Source organism: Poecilia reticulata, chromosome 22 (assembly GCF_904066995.2).
Source record: "Poecilia reticulata chromosome 22, P_reticulata-male-v2, whole genome shotgun sequence".
NCBI classification, from domain to species: domain Eukaryota; kingdom Metazoa; phylum Chordata; class Actinopteri; order Cyprinodontiformes; family Poeciliidae; genus Poecilia; species Poecilia reticulata.
Window position 1 is genome coordinate 5,614,128 of NC_088851.1, and position 22,334 is coordinate 5,636,461.

At 38.1% G+C, this 22,334-nt stretch overlaps 3 protein-coding genes and 1 long non-coding RNA gene across 7 annotated transcripts in view; 2 read left to right on the forward strand and 2 right to left on the reverse strand.

Annotated features, from left to right (window-relative positions):
* ezra (ezrin a) overlaps window positions 1–6,723 on the reverse strand; it is a 23,219-nt gene extending 16,496 nt beyond the window's left edge. The window contains exons 1-3 of one of the 3 annotated variants that reach the window (XM_081602989.1): window positions 6,622–6,723; window positions 4,628–5,238; window positions 1,458–3,990 (exon numbers count right to left, since the gene is read on the reverse strand). In XM_081602989.1, the coding sequence (XP_081459115.1) occupies window positions 1,458–1,469 (12 nt within the window). In that variant the 5' untranslated portion in view covers window positions 1,470–3,990; window positions 4,628–5,238; window positions 6,622–6,723. Of the gene's footprint in view, window positions 1–1,457; window positions 3,991–4,627 lie in introns of all 3 variants that reach the window. The other 2 variants (XM_081602988.1, XM_081602987.1) reach the window with 2 other exon arrangements.
* LOC145549957 (uncharacterized) overlaps window positions 1–12,175 on the forward strand; it is a 23,305-nt gene extending 11,130 nt beyond the window's left edge. Inside the window, exons 3-4 of one of the 2 annotated variants that reach the window (XR_014085756.1) lie at window positions 6,652–6,776; window positions 12,089–12,175. This is a non-coding gene — a long non-coding RNA (uncharacterized LOC145549957). Of the gene's footprint in view, window positions 1–6,651; window positions 7,119–12,088 lie in introns of those variants that run through there. The other variant, XR_014085755.1, reaches the window with a different exon arrangement.
* nenf (neudesin neurotrophic factor) lies at window positions 11,262–14,644 on the reverse strand. The gene is made up of 4 exons (XM_008398861.3): window positions 14,378–14,644; window positions 14,204–14,264; window positions 13,980–14,083; window positions 11,262–11,784 (listed from the first exon to the last, which is right to left on the reverse strand). Exons 1-4 carry the CDS (start codon window positions 14,516–14,518, stop codon window positions 11,608–11,610), a joined length of 483 nt encoding a protein of 160 aa, XP_008397083.1. The 5' UTR covers window positions 14,519–14,644; the 3' UTR covers window positions 11,262–11,607.
* A 622-nt stretch (window positions 14,645–15,266) lies between these two features.
* pacc1 (proton activated chloride channel 1) lies at window positions 15,267–22,266 on the forward strand. Its single transcript, XM_008398862.3, has 8 exons — window positions 15,267–15,875; window positions 16,982–17,093; window positions 17,243–17,452; window positions 19,078–19,232; window positions 20,029–20,171; window positions 20,858–20,999; window positions 21,077–21,184; window positions 21,279–22,266. The coding sequence occupies exons 1-8, from the start codon at window positions 15,840–15,842 to the stop codon at window positions 21,438–21,440; spliced, it is 1,068 nt and encodes a 355-aa protein (XP_008397084.1). The 5' UTR covers window positions 15,267–15,839; the 3' UTR covers window positions 21,441–22,266.
* The last annotated feature ends 68 nt before the right edge of the window (window positions 22,267–22,334 follow it).

The window sequence follows — 22,334 nt, forward strand, 5'->3', positions numbered from 1 at the left end:
TTAGGCTGACAAAGCTGATCCGGAGTGAATGAAGGCTGCAAACTTTGCTGTGCGCCGTTAGCTTTAACTGATAATGACAAATATTTACAAGCTAGCATCTTTTAATTCAGGTTCGTTTGGAAATCCATGAAAACTTAAAAGCATGTTATATTTGGAAGACAACAATGTTCCTGGTATTGCTTTATTTGCTTCTGAAATACGACTTTGTCTTTTGTAGCTGCCATGGTAATTCAAAGTGGAAGCAGGAAAGCCGCTCATTTTGCTCATGCGGATGTGACGTCAGCGCCGTACGTGTATAGACCCCGTTGTGACTTTGCAAAAAATGAGTGCATTTTTGCTCCACATGTAAAGGCTTGTTGATTACTCACTCAAATCAAGCCAGCAGGCAAGTAATGAAATATGTTTTCAGCATTTTCTAGACCAAGACATTAAACATAAAAGTCTTCATCAAGGCTCTCTCCTTGCAGTGTCAATAAAAGTATAACCATAGGTCCTGTTGTAAAGTGCGGCTTGACCCATCTTATCAGCTTCACGCTGAACACTTGAGTAACTTTTACTTGAAGACTTTGAGACTCATGAATCATTAGAGATTCTGTTGTTTTAGTTTGATCAATCATTTCTGACCATTTTGAAACCACACAGTCAAGATTTACTGGTGAATGTGATCCTGTTCTTTTTTTTTCTGCTATATATTTTTTTTCAAATAATTTTCCTTATTGGTGGAAACAAAGACACATTCAAAAGTCTTACAGTCAGCCCTACATCAATCCAAAGAAGGAAATTGGAAGAGCATGCTTTTGGCGTTTCCTTATTTAGTTGAAATAAAATTGTTTATGCATTTTCTGGTATATTTCTTCCTACTTAATAAAAATGTCCATCTTGTCCAGATTCAAAGAAAAGGCGCATCTTTCTTCCATTCTGAAAACAACCCCGGTCCACGCCTTTGTGCTGTATCATCCACTTTTTATTATTGGTTTTTTGCCCAACGCCAGAAGAATTTGGCAAACGTCATTATTGACTCAAAGAAATCATTTAAAGAGGCTTAATTCACTAGTTTTTTTGTTTTTTTTTTCATTACGTGCATGACCATATTTAACCCACAGATGAATTCATTGAGTTCAAGTAACACTTGGAGGGTAATTCAGAGTCAGGAATGTGTGCAGCATGGGTCAAACTCTACATTTGGTTAATGAGTAAATGACAAGAAGGATCACTGGCTCTTGGTAAAACTTACAACAGAAAGAAGCAAAGAAAATATCATCAGCATAAAAAAGTCGGGTGCAATTCCACAATTCCGACTTGTTTTTGTTCTTACACTGGTCATCATAAATGATTTATTGAAGCATTACCAGCAGGGTTTAGTCTACAGAACCTTACCGTGCTGTTTTCAAACCAGGAAGAAGATGTGCGGCTAAAGCAGTAAGTAATAATGTGTCTTAAAACAACAGGAATCCTACCTGCTTGGGCATCTTGGCTGTGGTTTGTGGCTCCTATCAGAGAAAAGTGTATCCCAGGCTGACCGAGGCTGCAGTGGCCAACTCCCAGCAGAACCTCCACCTGATAAAGACAGCCTCTCACGGGCAAGCCCAGGGGCAAGACTCGTGTCCTTTGAACTCAGGAGATAGATCGCGGAGATGTGGGAGGACCGACTTTGGCACCAAACCGACGGATTTACCTCCGGTGTGACAAAAAGCTCCACCCGTAGGAGATCACCTGTTTCAGCGCCCAATACCTCCATGTGACCTTTGATCGGAGAGCGCCGGGCTACAAAACCACCGGCCGTGCTATTTCTGTAGCTTGTTTTGAGATGAAGGAAATACATCGGCATAACAGCAGGTGGAGGGTTTTTGGTGTTGTTGGTCCGCATATTGCTCACGCTGAGATAAATCTCGGTCGTATGATTGTGTTTCACCAAGCTGTTCAACCTAAGCTGCTACCAAAATTATTTCTGAAAAGCTCAAAGCTGCGGTATGGAACTAAAAAATATGTTGTTGTTTTTTTTTTGTTGAAACTGTCACCATGTTGTGACAGTATAATATGAGACGGATAATCTGTGGGAAAAAAAAAGATCTCCTCCACTTCCTCTTTGAGCTACTATTGATGTCTGAGCAAATACACCACTCCCGGTCAAAAGCAACCAATCAGAGTCAGGAGTAGTGTTTTAGCACTGTCAATCACCCTCATGAACGTTAAATGTGCTAATAGCATAGCAACAACCCACTGCTACTAGAAAAACGGTTTATCCCATTGTCATTGCTCAATTGTAGCTATGCTAACTAGCCTTAGCATTCACAACCAGTTCTGCTAGCAGGGAGAAGCTGTATCATAGGAGAGAGCAATGTGGGGGAGTGGAGTAGTGCATGATTGACAGCGCTAATGTAACCGGATCCTTTCTGCGTTGGACTGGTTTTATTGAATGATCAGAGCCGTGACACAGGATTTCATTAAAATGGATGGTTTCTCGATTTGCCTGCTCCAAGTCCTGCACAAAACAAAAGTACATAACATAATGTAATTATAACAAAAGAGAAATACAACCAGTTTACACTAAGACCCGCCTCCGGGCTCTAATTGGTTGTTTCTGGTTAGCACTGGGGGAACAAAGAGGAGCTCATTTTATTCACATCTGTCTCATACCTTATTGTTACAACACAGTGACAGTCTTAACAAATATATTTAAGAATATATTTTTAATGAAAGCTACATACTGAAGCTTTAAGAAAGTTGTACCTTAAAATGGCTAACCTTGTTGTTTTTGTGCTTTTAAACTTATTAGCCATCTTTGATATCGTGGGTCATAATGGTTTGGTATCAAGTTTAAAACAAGTACAATCCTGCCCAGATTTAAAATGATAGTATCTCACAAATATTTATTTATGTTATTTTTTTTTTGTGGTGTCCATATTTGAGGATGCCAAATATATTTTTGACTTAATGTTATTTTTAGATAATTTGCCACCCATCTGATTTACAAGCCCATTCAATAAATTAGATTATTATTGAAATGTACAAATGTGTGAAAACATGATGGAACACATTATGTAGATTAATTACACGCAAACTGGTGTTTTCTAGCCTTTATTTCTGTTAATCATGATGACTTTCCACTTACAGTTAATGAAAACATAACATTTAAAATTAGAACACCACATCAAACCAATAAAAAGAAAAAACATTTTATTGTGCAGAATGTAGAAAAGTGTGCAATCCTAAAGGTTGTTTTCAAAAGTTTCTTTTTAATCTGATAAATGAAAAAGCACCAGAAAGCATATTATCATTTATTGAAAGTGACTATATGTGATGATCCCCCAACACCTTTAACAGGATTCCAGCCACTGTGAACCATCCCTCACTGCAGAGAGACGAGCGCCGAGCTGAACTTAATTCGGTATTTGGAAGTGAGGCCAACGCGGAGTGAACAAATTCAAATTGTAAAAACACTTAACAACTTCTTGTGTTTGCTGATTGGGAATCCAAGTCAATGGGAGAAATCCCAGACTGCCCTGTGAGACGAGATTTGAATTGAGCGGAGTTGCACAGGAAGCCAATTGCCAGGCTAAGTTTATGTAAGTTATCCCAAGAAATCTGGCGTGAAAGAAAAGGAAACCCGACCAACTTCTGGAGAAAATGAGAAGCCTTTTTTTGTCTTTGTAAGAAATCTTTTAAAGATGACATGATCTAAATGAATGACCTGAGGATGTCACTCGTGTTGACATGGTTCCAGGATGGTAAGGCTTTCAGATTTAGAAGGATGCTATTTAAAGAAGTCTTGTATAACCTCTTTGTCTAAATCAGCTCGATTTGGGCTTATCTTATCCCCAGCTCGGATTATGTCTTCCACATTCTCTGCTCTCTGGCCCGAGCCTTCAGCTGCTGAACCTCGATGCTGTCTGGCTCTTTGCGGCGACAGTACAACAAGTGGTAGCCCTTGGCAAGCTTCAAGATGCTCTTACATTTGTGAGAACCTTGTTCAGGGAACACCTGCAAAACCTGCAAAAAAAAAATCCTCATGAAACACTGCTCAACTTACAAAGGGAATTGAAAACCCTGTTAGTCCGTTAACTACGACGGCACATCAGGATCATTGTAGATTTTTAAAAAAGGAGGAGTAGATTTCCACCGAAAGCCTCTGAACCTTTGAGACTAATTACAGAAAAACAAGATTTCTGAGTAGGTTGAAAAGAAAAGAAACTCAGAAATATTTAGATTAATCTCAGAAAATTTCCAGAAAAAAAGAAAAAAAAATTATAATTTTGAGACTATTCTCAGAAATTTTGTCAAAAAAATTCTGATAGAAACATTTCAGAAATTTGGGTGGGGGTAAGAGGGGGGGGGGGGTCTTGGAGATTCCTGAATGGACATTTGGAAATTTTTTCTAAATTTCCTGGAGTTTCAAAAGCTTTTTTGAGACAATAATCTCAAAATTTCTGCGTTCTTTTGCCAGAAAATGTTTTGACTTTCGAAATGTGGAAGTTTCCTTGTTTTTTTCCCAGAAAATTTCTGAGACTAATCTCAAAATTCCTGAATTTTTTGGTGGAAATTTTCTTCCTTTTTTTTTTTTGTTTTTCCCTAATATGCCATCACAGTTAACACATTAGACAGATCATAGGACCTACTATGTACTTACAGGGGCTCTCTTTCCCACCGCGATGATGTGAAGTCTCTTAGAGTCGTGACTTATTCTTCCGATTTCAGCCCACAGAAATTGACTCAAAGGGGTTAATCTAGAAAAATACATATTTTTAAGACAGCTGAGTGAAACAAGCAAATGCATTGTGAAAACAACATTTGGGGATGTTGAATCCTTGCCACAGTGAACTGAAGAGGATTGTGTCAACAGCCTTTTGGAACAACTGTCAGTGTGGTCAAATGTGCAACTCAAACGGAAAGGACAACCGAGGTCAATGACTGAGGTTTCAATGCTAGTTTGTTGACCTCATGTCCACAACTGCATGTAAACACGGCCGAATGCTATTAATATGTTCAGTTAGTGGTGTTACAATTATAATGAAGCTTTTGCACAGCAGAAACTAAAGATATAAGCCAGCTAAATGTCTTACTTGTTGTCTTTTGGGTAGATTTTAATGCCAAACGCATCCACTCCCAGCCACAGTTCTGTTTTCTTCTTGTCCTTCACCTTGAAGTAAGTAACACCAAACATGTCCAGCGTTTGTGTGATCTTTAGGTACTCGATCACAGCCTCTTCCCTGTTTTAGTTGGACATATTCATATTTTACTCTATGTAAAAAAAAAAAAAGAAAAAAGGAATTACAGTTGATTATGTTCTTGAATGATAGAAGAGAATGACTCAATTCAATTTGTTAGGCTTCCTTAGAAAACTTTTGAAACTAATTTGAATAATAAACTGAGCTGATGCGCTCCTTGATCACTAGGGTCAATAGGAATGTATGAGTGATTGAACTGAAATGACTTTTTATGTGTGTCTTGAGACGTTTGTTGTGAATTGGCGCGATATAAATAAACTGAATTAAACTGAAATTGAGTTGAGGTATTGAAAAATATTGCTAAAAATAAATCAATCAATAAATAGAAGTGAAATAAAATAAGAACAAAGACCCACTGATTTTCTGAAAACCCACTGGAACTCAACACAAGCTCCTCGAGCCAAAGGATAAAATTATCATTCTGGAATGTTATACAGTATTGAGTCTGCTCAGCTAGTTAGTCCCTATTGTTGCTTTTTAGGAGTTGTTGACATAAAGTGAGAACATCAAACATTTAGAGGACATTTTGTGACCCTCTTACATTGACTTTTAGATTGTTTCTCACTTCAGTTCACCATTTATTAATTACTGCATTAGGTTAGGTTAGCTTAAATGCTGCCTCATACCTTCTGATTTTAGTCAGCCATGAGTTTTTTTTTTGTTTGTTTTGTTTTTTTGTGGCATTGTGTTCCACGGCAGGACTGCTACGGTTCTGTCAGTCTTTCTATTAGCAGAAATCTTAGCATTTTGCACTTGCGATGCTAGATTGAGGAGCGATTCTTCTTCTTTTGGGTTTTATTGGCGGTTGGTAAACCAACTTACGGTGCATTTTACCGCCCCCCATAGACAAAATAGTTATTACCCATGGGTTATAATATGTCTATAAAGGTCTATGTTATTTATGTCTATGCCGCCACCTACCGGACAATCTTGAGGAGGATTTAGCTCCTCGAGCTAGCATAGCAGTTTTGACAATGAAGCAATTAGAATGATGAGATAGTCAAATAACGTTTCAATTTGTTATTATAACTTATAAAACAATATATATAAACAGATTTGATTTTATATCATTATACATATATATATCTATATATATGAATTTGACAAATTATTTAATGAATTCATTTATTAAAAATGACTTTAATAAACAAGATGAAATTATTTAATAAATAGATCATTTTAATCATCATTCTTCCAGAATATATATTTTTGAATGATTCCCTCAAACTTTCTGAGACCCCCTTAGCGCCCTCTGGTGGTCCCCCACTTTAACAGACGCTGATCTAAATGATTCTAAGCAGGTGTTTCCTCTTTACTTCAGATATCAAACTATTTATCAAGTCTGTTAATGTGTCAGTGAATTCACAGGGGTGACGCATAGTAGGTGGTTACTCACTGGTTGCTCTGCTCATACTTTTCTGCGCAGGAGTCCAAGATCTTGGCAGCATCTGGGGGGCAGCAGATATTTCCTGAGAGAATGTCCTCCCTCACCTGCAGGAAGAAGAGCCTCCTGGTGACGTCTTGGATCAGCTCCCTCTCTGTGTCCTCTGGGTAAAACCGAACTCTGAGCTTTAGCTGCAGGGAACTCTGATTCTTTGCATCCTGAGCCAACACCTACGCAGAAGATTAAAAACGCAGATTAAAGATTTAAGCATGCAGTGGCAAACGAGGAAATGAGATATAATAATAATAATAATTAAAACAAATAAAAAAATAAAAGACAGCATAAATATTAAGTAGCATGCTGGTCAAAAACCAGGGATGAACGGTGAATTAAGCTATAATGGAGCCAGACTTAAATGTATTCAAGTTTCTACTCTGAGGCAAGTCTGGCAGTAATTTAAAATCAAAATCAACTGTTTTTAAAACCCAATAAAAAGTTTGTTGACACGCTAGATGTATTTGATGCTTTTTATTCAGGGGCACTGAAAACACATGTGCACCGCACATTTCAGATTTTTCTTTATAAAATGTTTTGGAAAACCTGTCCCATATTCCTTTCACTTGATAATTATGCACTACTGTTTACTAATCTTTCACATAAAATGGCACTAAGATCATATTGAAGCTTGTGGTTGAAATGTGAAAAAAGAGAGAGAGTTCAATATAGGAATGATAATAATAAAACATAATTTAGAGTTGCAAGTTACATGCGTTTAACATTCTCTCCGTCTTATTTTTTACACTGGACAAATTAAGTGATGAGGCTTGCCCTATTTTCCTGTTGTAACTGTTTTAGCAAACATGGAATGGAGTTGCGTTCAAAGTTCTTCAAAGTTCTGGAAAAGCGCGGTTCTGAAGGCAGCGTGCGTCGCAAAGGAAGCCGGTTAAACAAAATGTTTGGTGTTTGTTGTCAGAAATGGATGAAACAACAATGTTTATGAACCAAAACGTGCAAGACAACATCTCACTTTCTTCTCAAGGTTCAGCCACTTGGTGATTCCTTTGCTGTCGGTAAACTGAAATCCAAAGTACCAAATCTCACCCAGATCGATGGCCTTGGCAACCTGAGAAATGATTACATACAGAGAGAAACATGGTGACAAACACAGAGCTCAAATAGCTAGCTTAAAATGCAGAGTATCAGGTAAAAGTTGGATATTTGTTAAAATATGTTGGTATTAAATCAGTGCTGTGCACCAGAGTGTTTGGAAGTGGGAATACTGTGACTTTACTTTCTACTTCCTTTCAAATACTAAAACGTGCAAATACACTTTTAGAGATTTCAAGCCAACTCTACTGCATTCTTTTAACACGTTTTTACGCACGCATGCATACTTTAGCCTTTTTTTAAATGTATTAGAAAACATATTTCATGTTTTTATGTCAACATAAAGAACATTGACATTGTTTTGAGATCGTATGACTCGATGGGCTTTTCAGTGTGTCAGTTTTAAATACAGTGGAGCTAAAACAGGAAATAAAACATTTCCATTCTCATTTTTCGGTTGGAGGTCTTTCTTCCATACAGCTGAATATTCTTAGCCTAATTTTTATATATCCTCTAAGTACACATAGCAACAATAAATCCCAAGTTGAATTGGGGGGAAAAATAACCCAACATCTGCCTGTAAAATATAAACACTTGACAATCGCTACATGTCTTTGTAATTACACGTGATTTATTGCATTTCTAATGCTGTTTTTAAATGTATTAATCTTGAGCATTTGTGGTCTGTAACTTCTGCTTTTTTTTTCTTTTTGCATCATAAGAGTCTTGTTTATGGTTTAAATATACGTTTAACAAAGGAGTGGGGTTTATGAAACACATTTAATTCACCACAAAACATACAAACCATTTCTAGGAGCTCCCTCCCTTTAACTGTGGGTTGGATGGCGAACTCCTGCACTCCATCCATCCTGGTGACGTAAACCGTTTTCTGCAGCAATAAAAAAAAAAACGGTAAAGTTTTATAACCAATAAATTCCAAGGTCCTTTATATCCAAGTTAATTATTCATTTTGAATAGAGTAAAACTCTTACTGTATGGCAATATTTAATAAATTAGAATATTTTTTCCGATGAGCCACGTTTGTCTGTTTAAAGGTATTTAAGCAGGTATTAAACATGCTTTTCAGAAAATCACTATTTCTGTCTTATAAATGTTCATTTTTCTTTTGGTTTTATGTAATGTTCTGAGCCTGTCACGATAGCAAATTTTGCCCGACGATAAATTGTCCCAGAAGTTATCACAATAATCGATAATATTGTCGTTTTGAGAGTGTATTTGAGTAATGTAATGGTAACAGCAAAAATAATCCAAGAACACATTCTCAAAGATGAATCAATTTAAAATTCTGATGAACATTTAACACTGGAACGGGAAGACATTTTAAATATCCAAAATAAATGAACAAAACAACAAACAAAATGAATTATGAAGCCTCTGAACAAAATTGTTCTCCAAAAAAACGGGGCTAGATGATACCAAAGCACCGGACTGAAGACTTTTGTCATCCAGTTTTTGTAGAAAAGGAGACAGAAGAAAAATGCTAAATCAGGAAAATGAAAATTATTGACCTTGTTTTAATTTATCATCCGATTGATTTATTGCTTATTGCGACAGGCATTAGCTGTAATCAGAAAACCCTGATTATTAACAAAGACAAAGGCTTAAAAAATGTGTCATAGTGCAATAAATCCATCTGATTTACTTAATGAATTGAGTTACTGAAATAAATGAACATTTCTATATTTTAATTTAGCGAATGTGTCCGGATACGAGCATATAAATATAAATTCTCCTAGATATATTCTTTACATCTAGAGCCGTTTGATGGATTAGATCTCAACGTCTCATCGATTCACAAATACAGATGAACACATCAAAAATATCATCAAAAGTACATGGAAAATGTCAAAGATGGCTGAATTATTTACACCAAGAACAAGCGTCACAGAGTTACGTTCCTACCATTTTGGAAATCTTGGACGAACTCCGGTAGATTAAAAACAAAAAAGTCTCAGAGAGAATAAAAACCCGTTGATATGATGGGTAGAGTGTGAACAGTGACTGGAGGAGCTGATAGATTTACCTCTGCTGTTAGGGCCTGGACGCACAGCTCCACCCTAAGACAATCCCCCGTCTCAGCAGCGGTGAGCTTTGATCGGAGAAGGTTACATAAAGTGCACATGCTTTTCATACTCCGCCACATCTCAGACGTAGAACCTATAAGCTCTGCTGGGAAACGGACAAATTCTGTTTCTGTAAACAGGGGAAAAGCTGCAGCAGCACAGGCAGTAGTTAAAAACTATGGGTGTTTTAAAAAGAAAGGTCATATGTGTACGTCATCTGTTTTTGCACATCTCAGATCGAGTTGAATAAAAGAGTGTGAGGCATAACGCAAATTATTTCTCATTTTTAAACCAGGTTTCCGCAGTCATCTTAATGTCACAATAAAACCCAAACATCAAGCCAATCCTACTCGAAAACGCACTTATGTACCCTACACAAAGGAGAACGTTAAAAAATTATTCTAGCCCAACAACGAAAACAGTCCAGTTGTGAATATATATTTTTAGGAGTTTTCAGCTTTTGTTCCTTTTTCCTATTAGTTTGTGAGCTTCTGTCATGTGAGGCTTTGTCATGGAGTCATCTGGGAGCCTTGAACTTCAGTCGACAGAGGGAGATAAACAGAGGCCATGACTAGCACGATTTTTATTGAAAGTTATAAAGTGTCCAGAGTTTTGCTGCACAGGCGTTGGTGCATTGCACAAAGTGAGTCGAATGGTAAAGATAGAGAATTGGTTTTAAGTGATTCAATGGTCTCTCAAGTTAATAGTGAGGTGGTTAAAACGTGGGCGCCGTTGGATGATCCAGACTCTCAAAGCTCCAATCCAAACTGGGTTTGAATAGATAAAGTCAGCTAACGCTGAGCTTCTTCAGAAGCTCTGATCTTAAACATACTGAAAATCAATGGACCAACCTTTAAGACGTAGTACCATGTAAAACTGACTTTTTTGTTTCACTTTCCATCATGTTATAATGTTATTCTTTCATCAAAAACATACCTGTAATCCTTTAGTCACCATGGCAACCATTCAGCTGAGCAAAACGCCTGGTTGGACCTAGCTCCGCCTTTTGAGGCATAGCTCCTCCTTTCTAATCTTCCTCTTCACAGAGCAGCTCCCCGACTCAGTTCCTTCAGACTAGCCAGCAGCAATTAGCATATCGTATAATGCCGAACTCATTATATGAGCTGCTTCTCAGTGAAAAATGTTGTTGATATTAATTGAGGAGCCATGTTGTAATGACTTCCTGAAGGCGAAGTTTCAGAATGAACAGAGAGATTTTAAAGAGACAGAGGCCCAATTTCAAGGCGTTAAATTGCAATGTCAAATTTCTTTTAAGTCATATTTGATATGCATAACATTTTTAGAGCAACTGAAGGTGACATATTTACTTGATTGCGCTATAAAATAATACTGTTTGGATGCAAAACACGTCATCCTTCCCCGTTAAAAGCAGTTTTAAGAAACTAGCCAAAAGTTTTACTTTTCATAAAAACACTGATTAAATAACTGACTTTGGTGGTATTGTTTTTTTTGTTTTTTTTATTGTGATGCAAATACAAACAGAAAAGGATGTAGCACACAGACAGGAAGTAGTCTGTTTACTTCACATTTTTGAAATGAACATTTTCTTTGAATATTAGTAGTTTTCTGCAGCACTAATAAAAATCTCTCTTTAAGGCAACAACCAGGGTAAAAATAGATGACTCAAGAAATTTGTCAAAACAGAGAAGACAATGAACCCACAGGGAACACCGAGCGTTCAAGTCAGAATAATGGGAACAAATCTTACACTACAGATAGTGTTCCGATAGTGTTAGATCAGAACACTGTTTGATCAGAGTAGAAAAAACGAAAAACCGAGGCGACATTAAAATTCATCTCTGGTTTGAAAATGAGGCTGGGCTTCTGGTTTGAAGTCTTTGTTGGGGCTTCCGTCCGCGTTGAGGAGTCGTGCTGCGGTGTAACCCACAATGGGATACTTGGCTTTGTACGTTCCCTCAAACACGCTGTCCAAAGACTGGAGCTGCTCCTCCGTGAGTCCTGTCTGTACATGGAAAGACAAAAAAAAAAAAACAAGAACATTTTTACAGTGCTTTGCAAAACTATTCATACCGGTTGAACGTTTTTTTTGTTGTTGTTTTGTTTTTACATTTGATCACATTTCAACCTCAAACTTAACAGAATTTCATTTGTGTTTTTGTGAAAGACCAATAAAATGTGTCGCTTATCTGCGAAAGGAGGTGGAATGGATAACAATATTAATACATCGATTTCAATTTTTACAAACAAAAAATACCTGAAAAGTGTGGTGTGCACTTCTGTTCATGGTTTTTACTCTGATAACCCAGGTCATCCTGAACATCAACCACATAGTGAAGCACGGTGGTGGCAGCATGATGCAGTGGGGACGCCTTTCTACCAGCAGTGCATCAACGCATCGATCGATATCGATTAAATGATTAACGATCCAATTACACAAATGCAAAATGTAAATATTGATCCATATCGTCACGTTTAAGATGTAATTGTTTTGAAATTTCCAAATGTTTATTTCAATGCCTGATATCTCAAAGCGCTTCGAAAGAAAATGGTCAAATCATGTTCTAGTTGGTTTTTGTAATGATATTGATGCAAATGGTTCTGTTAAATTAGCAAATCATTTCAATCTCAGATTTGTGAATTGAAACCCAAAAAGGTTTGACTCAAGTCATTCAGGGACAGCTATCAAAAACCAATTTTGAAGACATTCATAAACAAACTTTGGACATATTCTTCCTCTCATTACTGCGGCATTTAGCAAATGGAAATAATTGTAGTAATTCTAACTGGGCTAAAACAGGAGAGGTTTGGCCTGATTTAATGTCAGGTGTGTGCGAGTCTTTTCATTAGGTGTACGAAAGCTTCTGGTTTCCGCTGCATGCTGGCTCCACGGAGCGCCGACCTTCGCCGAGTAACGTCTGTTCGCTGCTGAAGAGGAGAAACTCAAGGGTCATCTTTGCTCCAGAGGAATCTGAATCTGTTGAGTCACAGAATGACGACGATGTTCTGGTGACAACAGCAGGAAGTTTGGTTGTGTTCACTTTGCGAAGCCAAAGCGATGAACAATACCAACTGTCTTCTTGACAATGAAGCTGACGTCATTTATTTCTGCGGAGCAAAGCTGAGATCGCTACGATCTAAACTTTAAGCGAATCTGAGAGTTTTCATCTAAATCGTGGCAAAGAAGAACTTACCTAAAACAAACAAACACACACACACTTTCTTTGAAGATATGGTGGCATGATAAATTATTTCCCCAGAGATTTCTTCTGTCACACATTTCTGTTTTCAGATAATATTTTCATTCATTTAGGGGGGGGGGGATATTCAAACATACCCAGCACAATGTGAAAATACAATAATTCTGCTTGGCTTGCATAAAATTACCTGTGATTAATCACATTTGGGTAAATTTAATTAGCCACACCCAGACCTAATTACTGCCTGACTTGTAGATCAGACAAATTGTTTCATTGCATTTAACAAAAGAAAAAAAAAGATACCTGAAATTGTGGGGGAAATATTCTGAGGATTAATAAGAGGCGGAAAATTGGCACACTTACAAAAAAAAAAACAAAAAAACATCACACTGATGGCTAAGCATGGCAGTGGTAGTGTGATGGTGAGGGGCTGTTTTGCTTCCTTAGAAACTGGACCACTTGATGTAAATGATGGAACAATAAATTCTGTCATCAAAATGAAGGTTTGTGTGTGTCCTAGTCAAAGCATGCACTTAAATTCAAATGTGGTAAAATTATGCTTAAAGACCCTCAAGTGTAGCTGAAATAAAATCACTGAATCGCAAAGAGAAACGAGAATGTAATAAGTGAAATTATTATTTGAAGACTGTTTATGATTTTTTTTTTTTTACAATTTTTTTGTCTGATATTAAAAATTGCTTGGGGTTGATATGATCATGTGAAAGCAGAGTTCGGTATGGTGTGTGTAATGAGTTCAAGCTGTTACGCTTTAGTGGTCATTACTCTTGAAAAATGAAAGGCCCCATTGTGAAAAACAAACTATTTCAAAATCCATATTATGGAGTGGTGCGTTCATGTGAACTGAAAGGAGATGAAAATGCAGATTTGTTTTCGAAACAAAAGAAGGACTGGATATCCTTCTTTGTATGGACGCATGTCAGTCTGACAACAGTTTGGACAATTAAGAGGGTGGCACCGCCGACACTTTTGTGTTGCTCACAGTGTCTGACGTCAGGTCTGCTGGGTTCAGGGACATCTTGGCCACAGCTCGGGTGGAGTCCTTCCCAACTAGAGCGTTATATGAAGCATCTTTACCATAAAACTCTGCAACGAGCCAAACAAATATTGGAATGTGGGTTGACAGAAAAATGGTTTGGGTTCAACTATTTCGAAGGTTTTGAAATGTTTTCTTTCATTGTGCTCCACTTTTTTTTTTTAAAATACCTTTTCCTTTGGAGACGTCAAACACAACACCGTTTATTGCCATGTAAATAGGCTGGCCTTCCTGAAACAGGCAGGTGACACAAAGGACAGTAAGTTATTCCTTATCACGATTGAACAGAGCGCCCATAAACACATATTCAGGAACCGGGGAGTTATCAACAGCATAAATTTTACCTCACTGCCGTCGTATCTCTGGAGCTCCTCCTCAGTAAAAAGTCGCACAGGTTTTGTGGCTGGTTTGTTATTTAACTGAACCTCTTCGGCTAAACTCACAGAAAGAAGTACGAACAGGACCCAAACCTGCGTCGTTGCCATGGCAGGGACGTTGTTTGACGGACCTAGTGCGGAAACTCATCCAGGACCTTCCTTTCTGTGTTGCGTTTGTGAACTCTCGGAAATGTGACTAGTCTTGTCAGAAAAGGTTTGTGGAATTACATTTATTCAAGCAACTACGTAATGTGAGTTTTTTGGTGATTTTATTTTATTTATTATTATTATTATTATTATTATTATTATTATTATTATTAGAAGTAGTAGTAGTAGTAGTAGTAGTAGTATTGTTGTTTGTATTTTTATACGTCTACAGGTATTTGACTGTAAAACTAGTAAGCTTAAGGTGTTTAAAGGTGTTGCATAAATAATACATTTGACATTGACTGATTTAAATATTGTATTATGTATAATATATGTATACAATATATTATGTAATATATTGTATTATATTATGTATTGCATAAATAATACATTTGACAAATTAATTTCTCTGGATATCATTTTACATTTTAATGGTTGGTATTTGTGGAAGACTGACGACAAATAAATAAATGAATGAGGAAATACATCTGCACATAAAAATACCCAGATAAGGATTTATACTTTGCTGCAGTAAGATAACTGTACAACTTTTTCAGGATACAACGTGGAGAATAATGACACAAAGAAGAAGAATTTCGTTATGTAAACTTCTGAACAAAGCACTTTGGTGAAAAAAAAAATCAATTTTGGAGCGATAAATGGTGATAAAAAAAATTAAGTGGTTTTAATTTTGGGGTGGGGGGATCACAATATTGCTGTTTAACGCTTTTACAATAAAAGTATCTTTTGGAGTAAAAAAGTTTACTTCAGGGATACAGAGGCTGCAGTCCTGGGATCGACTCCCGACCGTGAGGCATTTGCTGACTCTGTCTTTACCCACTTCCTGTCTGGTGACTGTTAATAAAGACCTCTAATGCAGGAAAAAATACTTAAAAAGAGAGAGAGAGAGAGAAGAACTTTGAACATTCCCGTGAGCATGTGAACACAGCGATAGGTTCCATCAGACTAAGGAAAGGATGGAGGAAACAAGAAAAGCACGTCAAGGAAACAGCAACCTTTAAAGTGTATCGCAGCCTGTAGAGGTGCCTGGTTATCACTATTATCGTCACCAAGGCCACTTGAGTTGGGGGTGGGGAGAGGAGCTGAATGAGTTGGGGGTCTGGGTTGGAGTAGACGCCGGTGAACTGGAGCGCGCGCCAGGGTTGGGCAATGACATTTCCTTGAACATGCATGCGTTACCTGAAGACAGCTCTGTGAACAATTAGAAACAGCTTCAAGGATTTTACGACAGTTCCAGGCAGAGGGAAAGAAGAGCGGAGGAATGCCCGGGACGAGAAACAGGAGTTCCTACCAACAGGTGACATTATAACTGTATTTTTTTGTGTGTCTTTCACGTTTGTCCAAATAATTCATAAACAACTTTCTTCTCGTCATGTGACTATGCTGTCGAGGACAGGAGCTGAAAACGGCATGCTGCTTCATAAGTCATGTAGTACCACGCTACAAAGCAACAGGTCGTTGTTTAGCTGTTGCCATTTTGGACGGATTTTGTTCAAACTCAAAGGGCAAAAACATTCGGTGCTGCGATGAAATGTACAGTTATAATGTTGTTTTCTGCTGTAGTTTTAAGTCTAGCTTCATTAACGGTGTGAGAATAAGTAAAGCTGCTGTAACAGAGTAATAAACTAGTGGAGTTGATAAGGTTTGTCCAAATATATAGTGCTACTTCAATTCAATAAAATTCAAACTTTAATGACAGTCTCTACGTCCATAACACGAATAAAAAACAACAACATATAGACCAAAACAAATAATTTAAAATATTTCTAAAATATAAAACTACAATATAAAGAAAATTCTGAACTTCTGAAAAGAAACTTCTGAACTTCTGAAAGAAATCAAGTACTTATTTAGTTGTGGCAACAAGTTAATGTCACGGTAAAATAATACTTTATCAAAGTGACAGAAAAAAAAGTCCTCAATCATGGCTGCATTTATTACATTGTGAAACATGCTGTGTCAAAACAGTCCAACTACATGTTAATGAATTTGTTCATATATATGAACATATTCAACACTGAGTTGACTAAACATTGCCCCAGCTTGTTTGGTTAAATGTTTAGCCTGAAAAAAAAAATTAGGAATGGGTTAAAGATAATAAATCAAAATTAATACTGGTTAGCCCCATGCATGTTTTTGTGCTGTGGCAGTCCTAATCACTGTTGTGTCATTCACCTCTGTTTACCTCTGCTGATTTCATCAGATGACAGGTCTGGACTGGTGACTGCAGAAGCTGGCAAAATAAAGCTACAGATACGATTAGGAGTTAGTCATGAACTTGCTGAAGATGTTTCACCCAGAGACGGGCCTTCATAGTTATCCATAAAAACTCTTTAATGACTCTTTGCGTATTTAAAGCTACGTCAAGATCAGGACGCTTTTCTGTTTCTTTTAAATAAATAGTTAAACGATGAAGATTTCGAAGGCGACGAAGGCAACGGTCAATCTCAAGACTCTTTCGACGATGTCGACGAGGAGACGGTGCCTGCGGAGTCCAACGGCAACGTCAGACAAGGCAAGCGGCTGTTCCTCGGTTTAATCTGTTTCCGTTAGGAAAGTAGGGACGCCTAGCATGATGGAGTATATTCCTTCTGATGCAGTTCGTCTCAAAGCATCACTTCCTGTTTGCCCTCATGTTTTTAACCCTTCCTTATTCTACTTCAGAGGATGAAATGCGAGGGAAAAGTCCACCGCGGAGATTCAGCAAAACCTGCGTGAAGAACGTCTTCACCGTGCTGCTCATCTTCATCTACCTGGTGCTGACTGCTGTGGCGATTTTCCTGGCCTACCAGACCATCTCCGACTTTCTGAACAAACTCAGTCAGCCTGTCATGTCGGTCAGCTACAAGGAAGTGGATTCCTTCTCCCCTCCTGGTTTGTATGAACACAGCACAATGCATGTTGTACCACAAACTTTAATGATAGACCAACACAAAGCAGCACAACTTACAAATGCAGAAAAAGAAAACTAAATAAACGTACAGAATCATTAAGACCAAAGAAAACACCATACATATGAGGTATAAAGCGGTGATGAAGTTGCAAGTAAAATAACAAAGTTGAACATGTCATTCAACATATCATTCACCATCTGTCAATCCATGACCCAAATATGAAATCTGAATTGTCAGATTTATTAGGAGAGCCGTGGTAACTTTGGAGTACTGGGACAAAGTGGTGATAGAATCAGTGGTGCTGCCAAGGGAGGATCACAGGGGGCCGTGGCCCGTTTGAAAAATGTTGGGCCGCCAAATTTGTCTCTCCAGAAAATCATGTTCATGTCACTGGAAGGCATACAGAGTCATCCTCTTCAATGAAGACATACATGCAAAATCCAAAAGATAAATAAATACAAAATAAATTGATTGATTAAAATTTCTACTGACCTGGTCTGGGCACCCCTATAAAAAACATTTTCTGCGGGTGTCTCTACTGGGTAGAATAAATATTTGTCATTCACTCCCCAAATCTGGGAGGCTGGCAAAAGGAAAGCCATCAGAATTCCTCTTCTTTTTAGGTTTCCTTAAGTCATGTAATGGACAAAAACATGTGGCTGAAGGCTTAATGAGATAAAAATGAAACTTTCTGTCTGACATGTGAAACATCCCGAAGGATTCTGCATGGTGAAACACAGTGGCAGCTGCGCCACGCCTAAAGGGATAGGGAAGCCGATTCCAGTGGAGCGGAACAGGGATGAAGCTGAGTACAATGTGAGCCTTGAAGAAAGCCGAAAAAGACCAATCCAAATGCAAAACGCTAACGCTAGAGATACAAAGGAACTGCTTGGGTCACACAATGTAAAGGTGATTAGAGTGATTAGAGTGGCCCATTCAAAGTTCAGGTCAGAGTTTGATGAAGAGTCTGTGACGAGATTTGATAGAAGCTGTTCACAGATTGATTTACAAACTGTCTGAGCTTGAGCTATTTTGTGTCGACGACAATGAGTAAGACATTCATGTATGGAGACATGCAACAAATTACACTGACATGATTATGCTTAATTATACTCAGCTTCATGTTGATTTCTCACATAAAATAACTTAAGCAACCATTATCCAGGCTGCTAATTATGTTTCCTCCTGTGGAGAAAGTGTTTGTCTTTGGGTAAATCTTGTCGAGGTAAAACGAACAGTTTGTGAGGCTTGTTTACATAGTAGAGACGGAGAGTATTTGGCACTTTAAGGCTTTACTTCACACCTACGTTTTAGCACCACCGGCAATCAAGTCGGTGTAAATAATAAGGAGCAAGCGAAGGTGTTAAACATGGATATAACACATTTTTATTGTATCGCGTCACTTTACATACCATCAGCACTGAAACGCACAATGCCAGGCAACTGATCCAAAACAAGAAAAAAAAAAAGATAAAACTAATTCAAACACAAAGTAAAAGATCAAATGAAATCAGGTAAGTCACTCTAAAGCTGCTGTAGTATGTATCCTGTCAGAGTGTCTGAACTATAAAAAATGTAAGTATTTTTGTTTCTGCCTCTGAGCAGGTATCGCACTGTTTCCTAACGATGCTCAGCTGCTGAGCTGCAAACATCATTACCATGACAACATCCCACCTCTAGTGGACCCTGGGACGCCTCAGGAAGGGGACTGTGAGATCACAGAGGTCACTTTCTTTGGGCCGTTCACAGAGCGCAAACAGGTACGGTGTGAACACATTGATTCAGTTGAACATTAGTGACCCGAAAAAGTGTTCATACCCCTTGGAACTTTTAACATGAATTTTCAAATGTTTGATGATAATGCAACGCTTTCTTCAAGGGGCTGTCAAATAAAATCCCCCCCAAAATACTCTGAAGTTTGTGGCTTTAATAGGAAAAAATGTGGAAAATCTTTTAGAGGGGCAGAATTAGATTTACGTCATGTTATAATGTTCCCTCATCAGAAACATACATGGAGGGTTGTTTTGATTCTTTGACGCATGTTTGATAAATCCTTTAATCTCCAGTGGCAACCATTCAGCTGCTCAAAACGCCTGGGTGGACCTAGCCCCGCCTTTGAAGACAAGTCTCCTCCTCTGAACTACAGTTTTCACTCTTCTGAGCTTCCACCTCCCCCACTGAGCTCCTTCAAACTAGTCAGCACCAATTAGCTAATACCTGGTGGAATTTCATATCTGCTGAGCTCAGAGAAGTGCTGGTAAAAACATTGTTGCAGGGTTAATAGAGGAGCCATGTGGTGATGACTTCCTGAGGGCGGAGTTTCAGAAAGAACAGCAGGTTCTTAAAGAGACGGAGGCCCTATTTCAAGGCTTTAATCAAATTTCTTTTAAGTCATATTTGACATATGCAGCATTTTTATAAAAACTGTAGGTAGCACAATTGACTGTGCTATGAAAACACACAATACTGTAGCTTTAGTGGTTTGACTTTTTTTTATGTGAACCGTAGCCGTTGATTTACAGTCATACATCGTCTCTCTCTCCTGCTGTGTCACAGAAACGGGCCGTGGTGGTCCGCGGCCCGTCGGACGTGAAAAACAAAGAGCTAATCTTCATGCAGTTCAGCCAGAATGAAACCCAGGAGGACTTCAGTGCCATTTCATACATGCTCTTTGCGAAGTTCAGTGACTTGATTGAAAGGTAAACTCGAACTCTAAAGTATTGATCCTGCTTTGTTTGCCGTGGGAGATAACCGCCACGGACAATCGAGTCTTTGCCGATGCTGCCTCTGTGTACCTTTGTCACGTTTTCAGGCCGTCTGTTCATTGTATTGTAGATAATGTTGAACTTAAAGCAATCAGCTCTTTCTTCAATCAGGTAGATTAAGCGTTTATACGTTAGGTAGAAAAATAGAAACGCCTCTGAAACAAGATCCGACTGGTTTAATTCTTGCACGTTTTATCGCCACAAAGTAAACCTTTGGCTGAACAGTGTGTTTCACAAACTGTCCCTCATCACTGTATTGGCGTCGAAATGTTTGTACCTCTGTAAAAGAACAGGCAGGGATAGTAAAATGTCAGCTGGATATCGCAGGGAAGTGATTGCGTCAGATAAAAAAAATTGACTTAAAAGTTAAACCTCTAGGTCGTTGGGAGTTCACCTTTATCTTCTGAAATGTGTGTTCAAACAGCTGCACAGCCTTGAAAAGTATTCATACCGTTTGAATTTTAGGTTCTTCAAAGTCCAGACAATGAAACACAGTAAAGTTTGTAGTTGCAATGAAACGTGAAAGCATTGAAGGGCTATAAACACTTTTTCAAGGCGTCTGAACTTGAACCAGTCTGAATCCGGCAGCTCATGTCTCCTCTCTTTCCCGGCACCTCAAGCGCGAACAAGTCAGAGTTCATGAGGGACTGCGAGCGGAATTACTCCATGTGGACCTTCTCTGGAGGATTCAGAACCTGGGTCAAAATGTCTCTCGTGAAAACGTCCGGCAGACGCAGCGAAGCGGTGGAGTTTCGGCAAGAGGTATTACCGGCTTGCGCACACGAAGACGTCTTTATCAGAGGCTCCGCTTTCATGATTTCTGTTCGTTCTTCTTCTAGTCGGGAGTGGTGAAATTCAACGACAAGAGGTCTGAATCAGAGCAGACGGTTCAGCTCTTCTTTGTTGTCTTCGAGTGGCGAGATCCTTACATTCAAGAAATCAGGCTGGTAAGTTTCCCCAGAGATATTGTCACCCTCGCTAGAATAGCCTGCACACGTGAGTCTGTCAGTGTTCAAGTCAGCTGTGCTTCTGTCTGTGCAGATAGTGACTGCAAATCCCTGGAGCTCCATCGGCATCCTCTGCGTCGTCTTCATGGCTCTCTTCAAGGCTGCAAATTTTGCCAAGCTCACCGTAAAATGGATTATTAAGATGCGCAAGAGGCACCTGAAGCACAAAGCAAGGGAGTTAAACTCAATAAGCTAAAACGCAACGCAGGAAAACTGCTCGCACATGCTGGCATGGAGAGAAACGTTCAAGTGAATGATGTTTTTATCACACATGCTGTTTTTTTTAACGCTGTTATTTACATATATTTTTGATAATTATAGAGTAAGGATTGGAATGTAAATTTTGTACACACAGAGCTGGCTACGTTTTAGCATTTTAGATTCACAAATTCACCTGTGGCTGTATTTTCTTCATAAAAGTGAAATATTTTGTTGCATTTCTAAACATTCCTGAGGAACACAACTTTGCACATACTCGGTAATGTTGCTGAGAAATTAGATTCTTTAAATGTTTTTTTGTATGTTTTTTTTTTTTGTGAAACTGAGAAACAGTTGTTGATGCTAGATAACTCGAGAAGGGAGTAGTGTAGTGATTCTCTTTTATGTACTTTGTTTAACAAATAAAAATGTCTGAAACATTTCCTAGATTTTCTCAAAAGGGATTATCAAAAAATGAACTTAGTGTTTGTTTTTAGTGTATACATTTTTTTGTAAAAATGTTCCATTTTCATTTATTTTTTGTTTTCTTTTTCCACTTTTTGTGTTGATAAAAAAGTATCATTGTGGTCATTGTTAGAGTTGACTTAAATTATGAATTTGTTAGCTAGTATTCATATAGTTCCATTTAATGAAAATAAATGTAATTTTATGCCCAAAATACTGTCTCCAAATGTGATTTAACACTGTTATATCAATGTTTATTTAAATATGTGGCAAAAAATTTAATTTAAAAGGCTGTATTATGCGCAAACGTAGTTGGCAGCTTAACAAAAATGCACATAAAATAAACTGTAGCAAAGTAAGTGATGACCTACTAGTTTGTTTTGGGGGAATGTCGTAATTTTTGACGGTGTTCGTTGCTCCTACACAG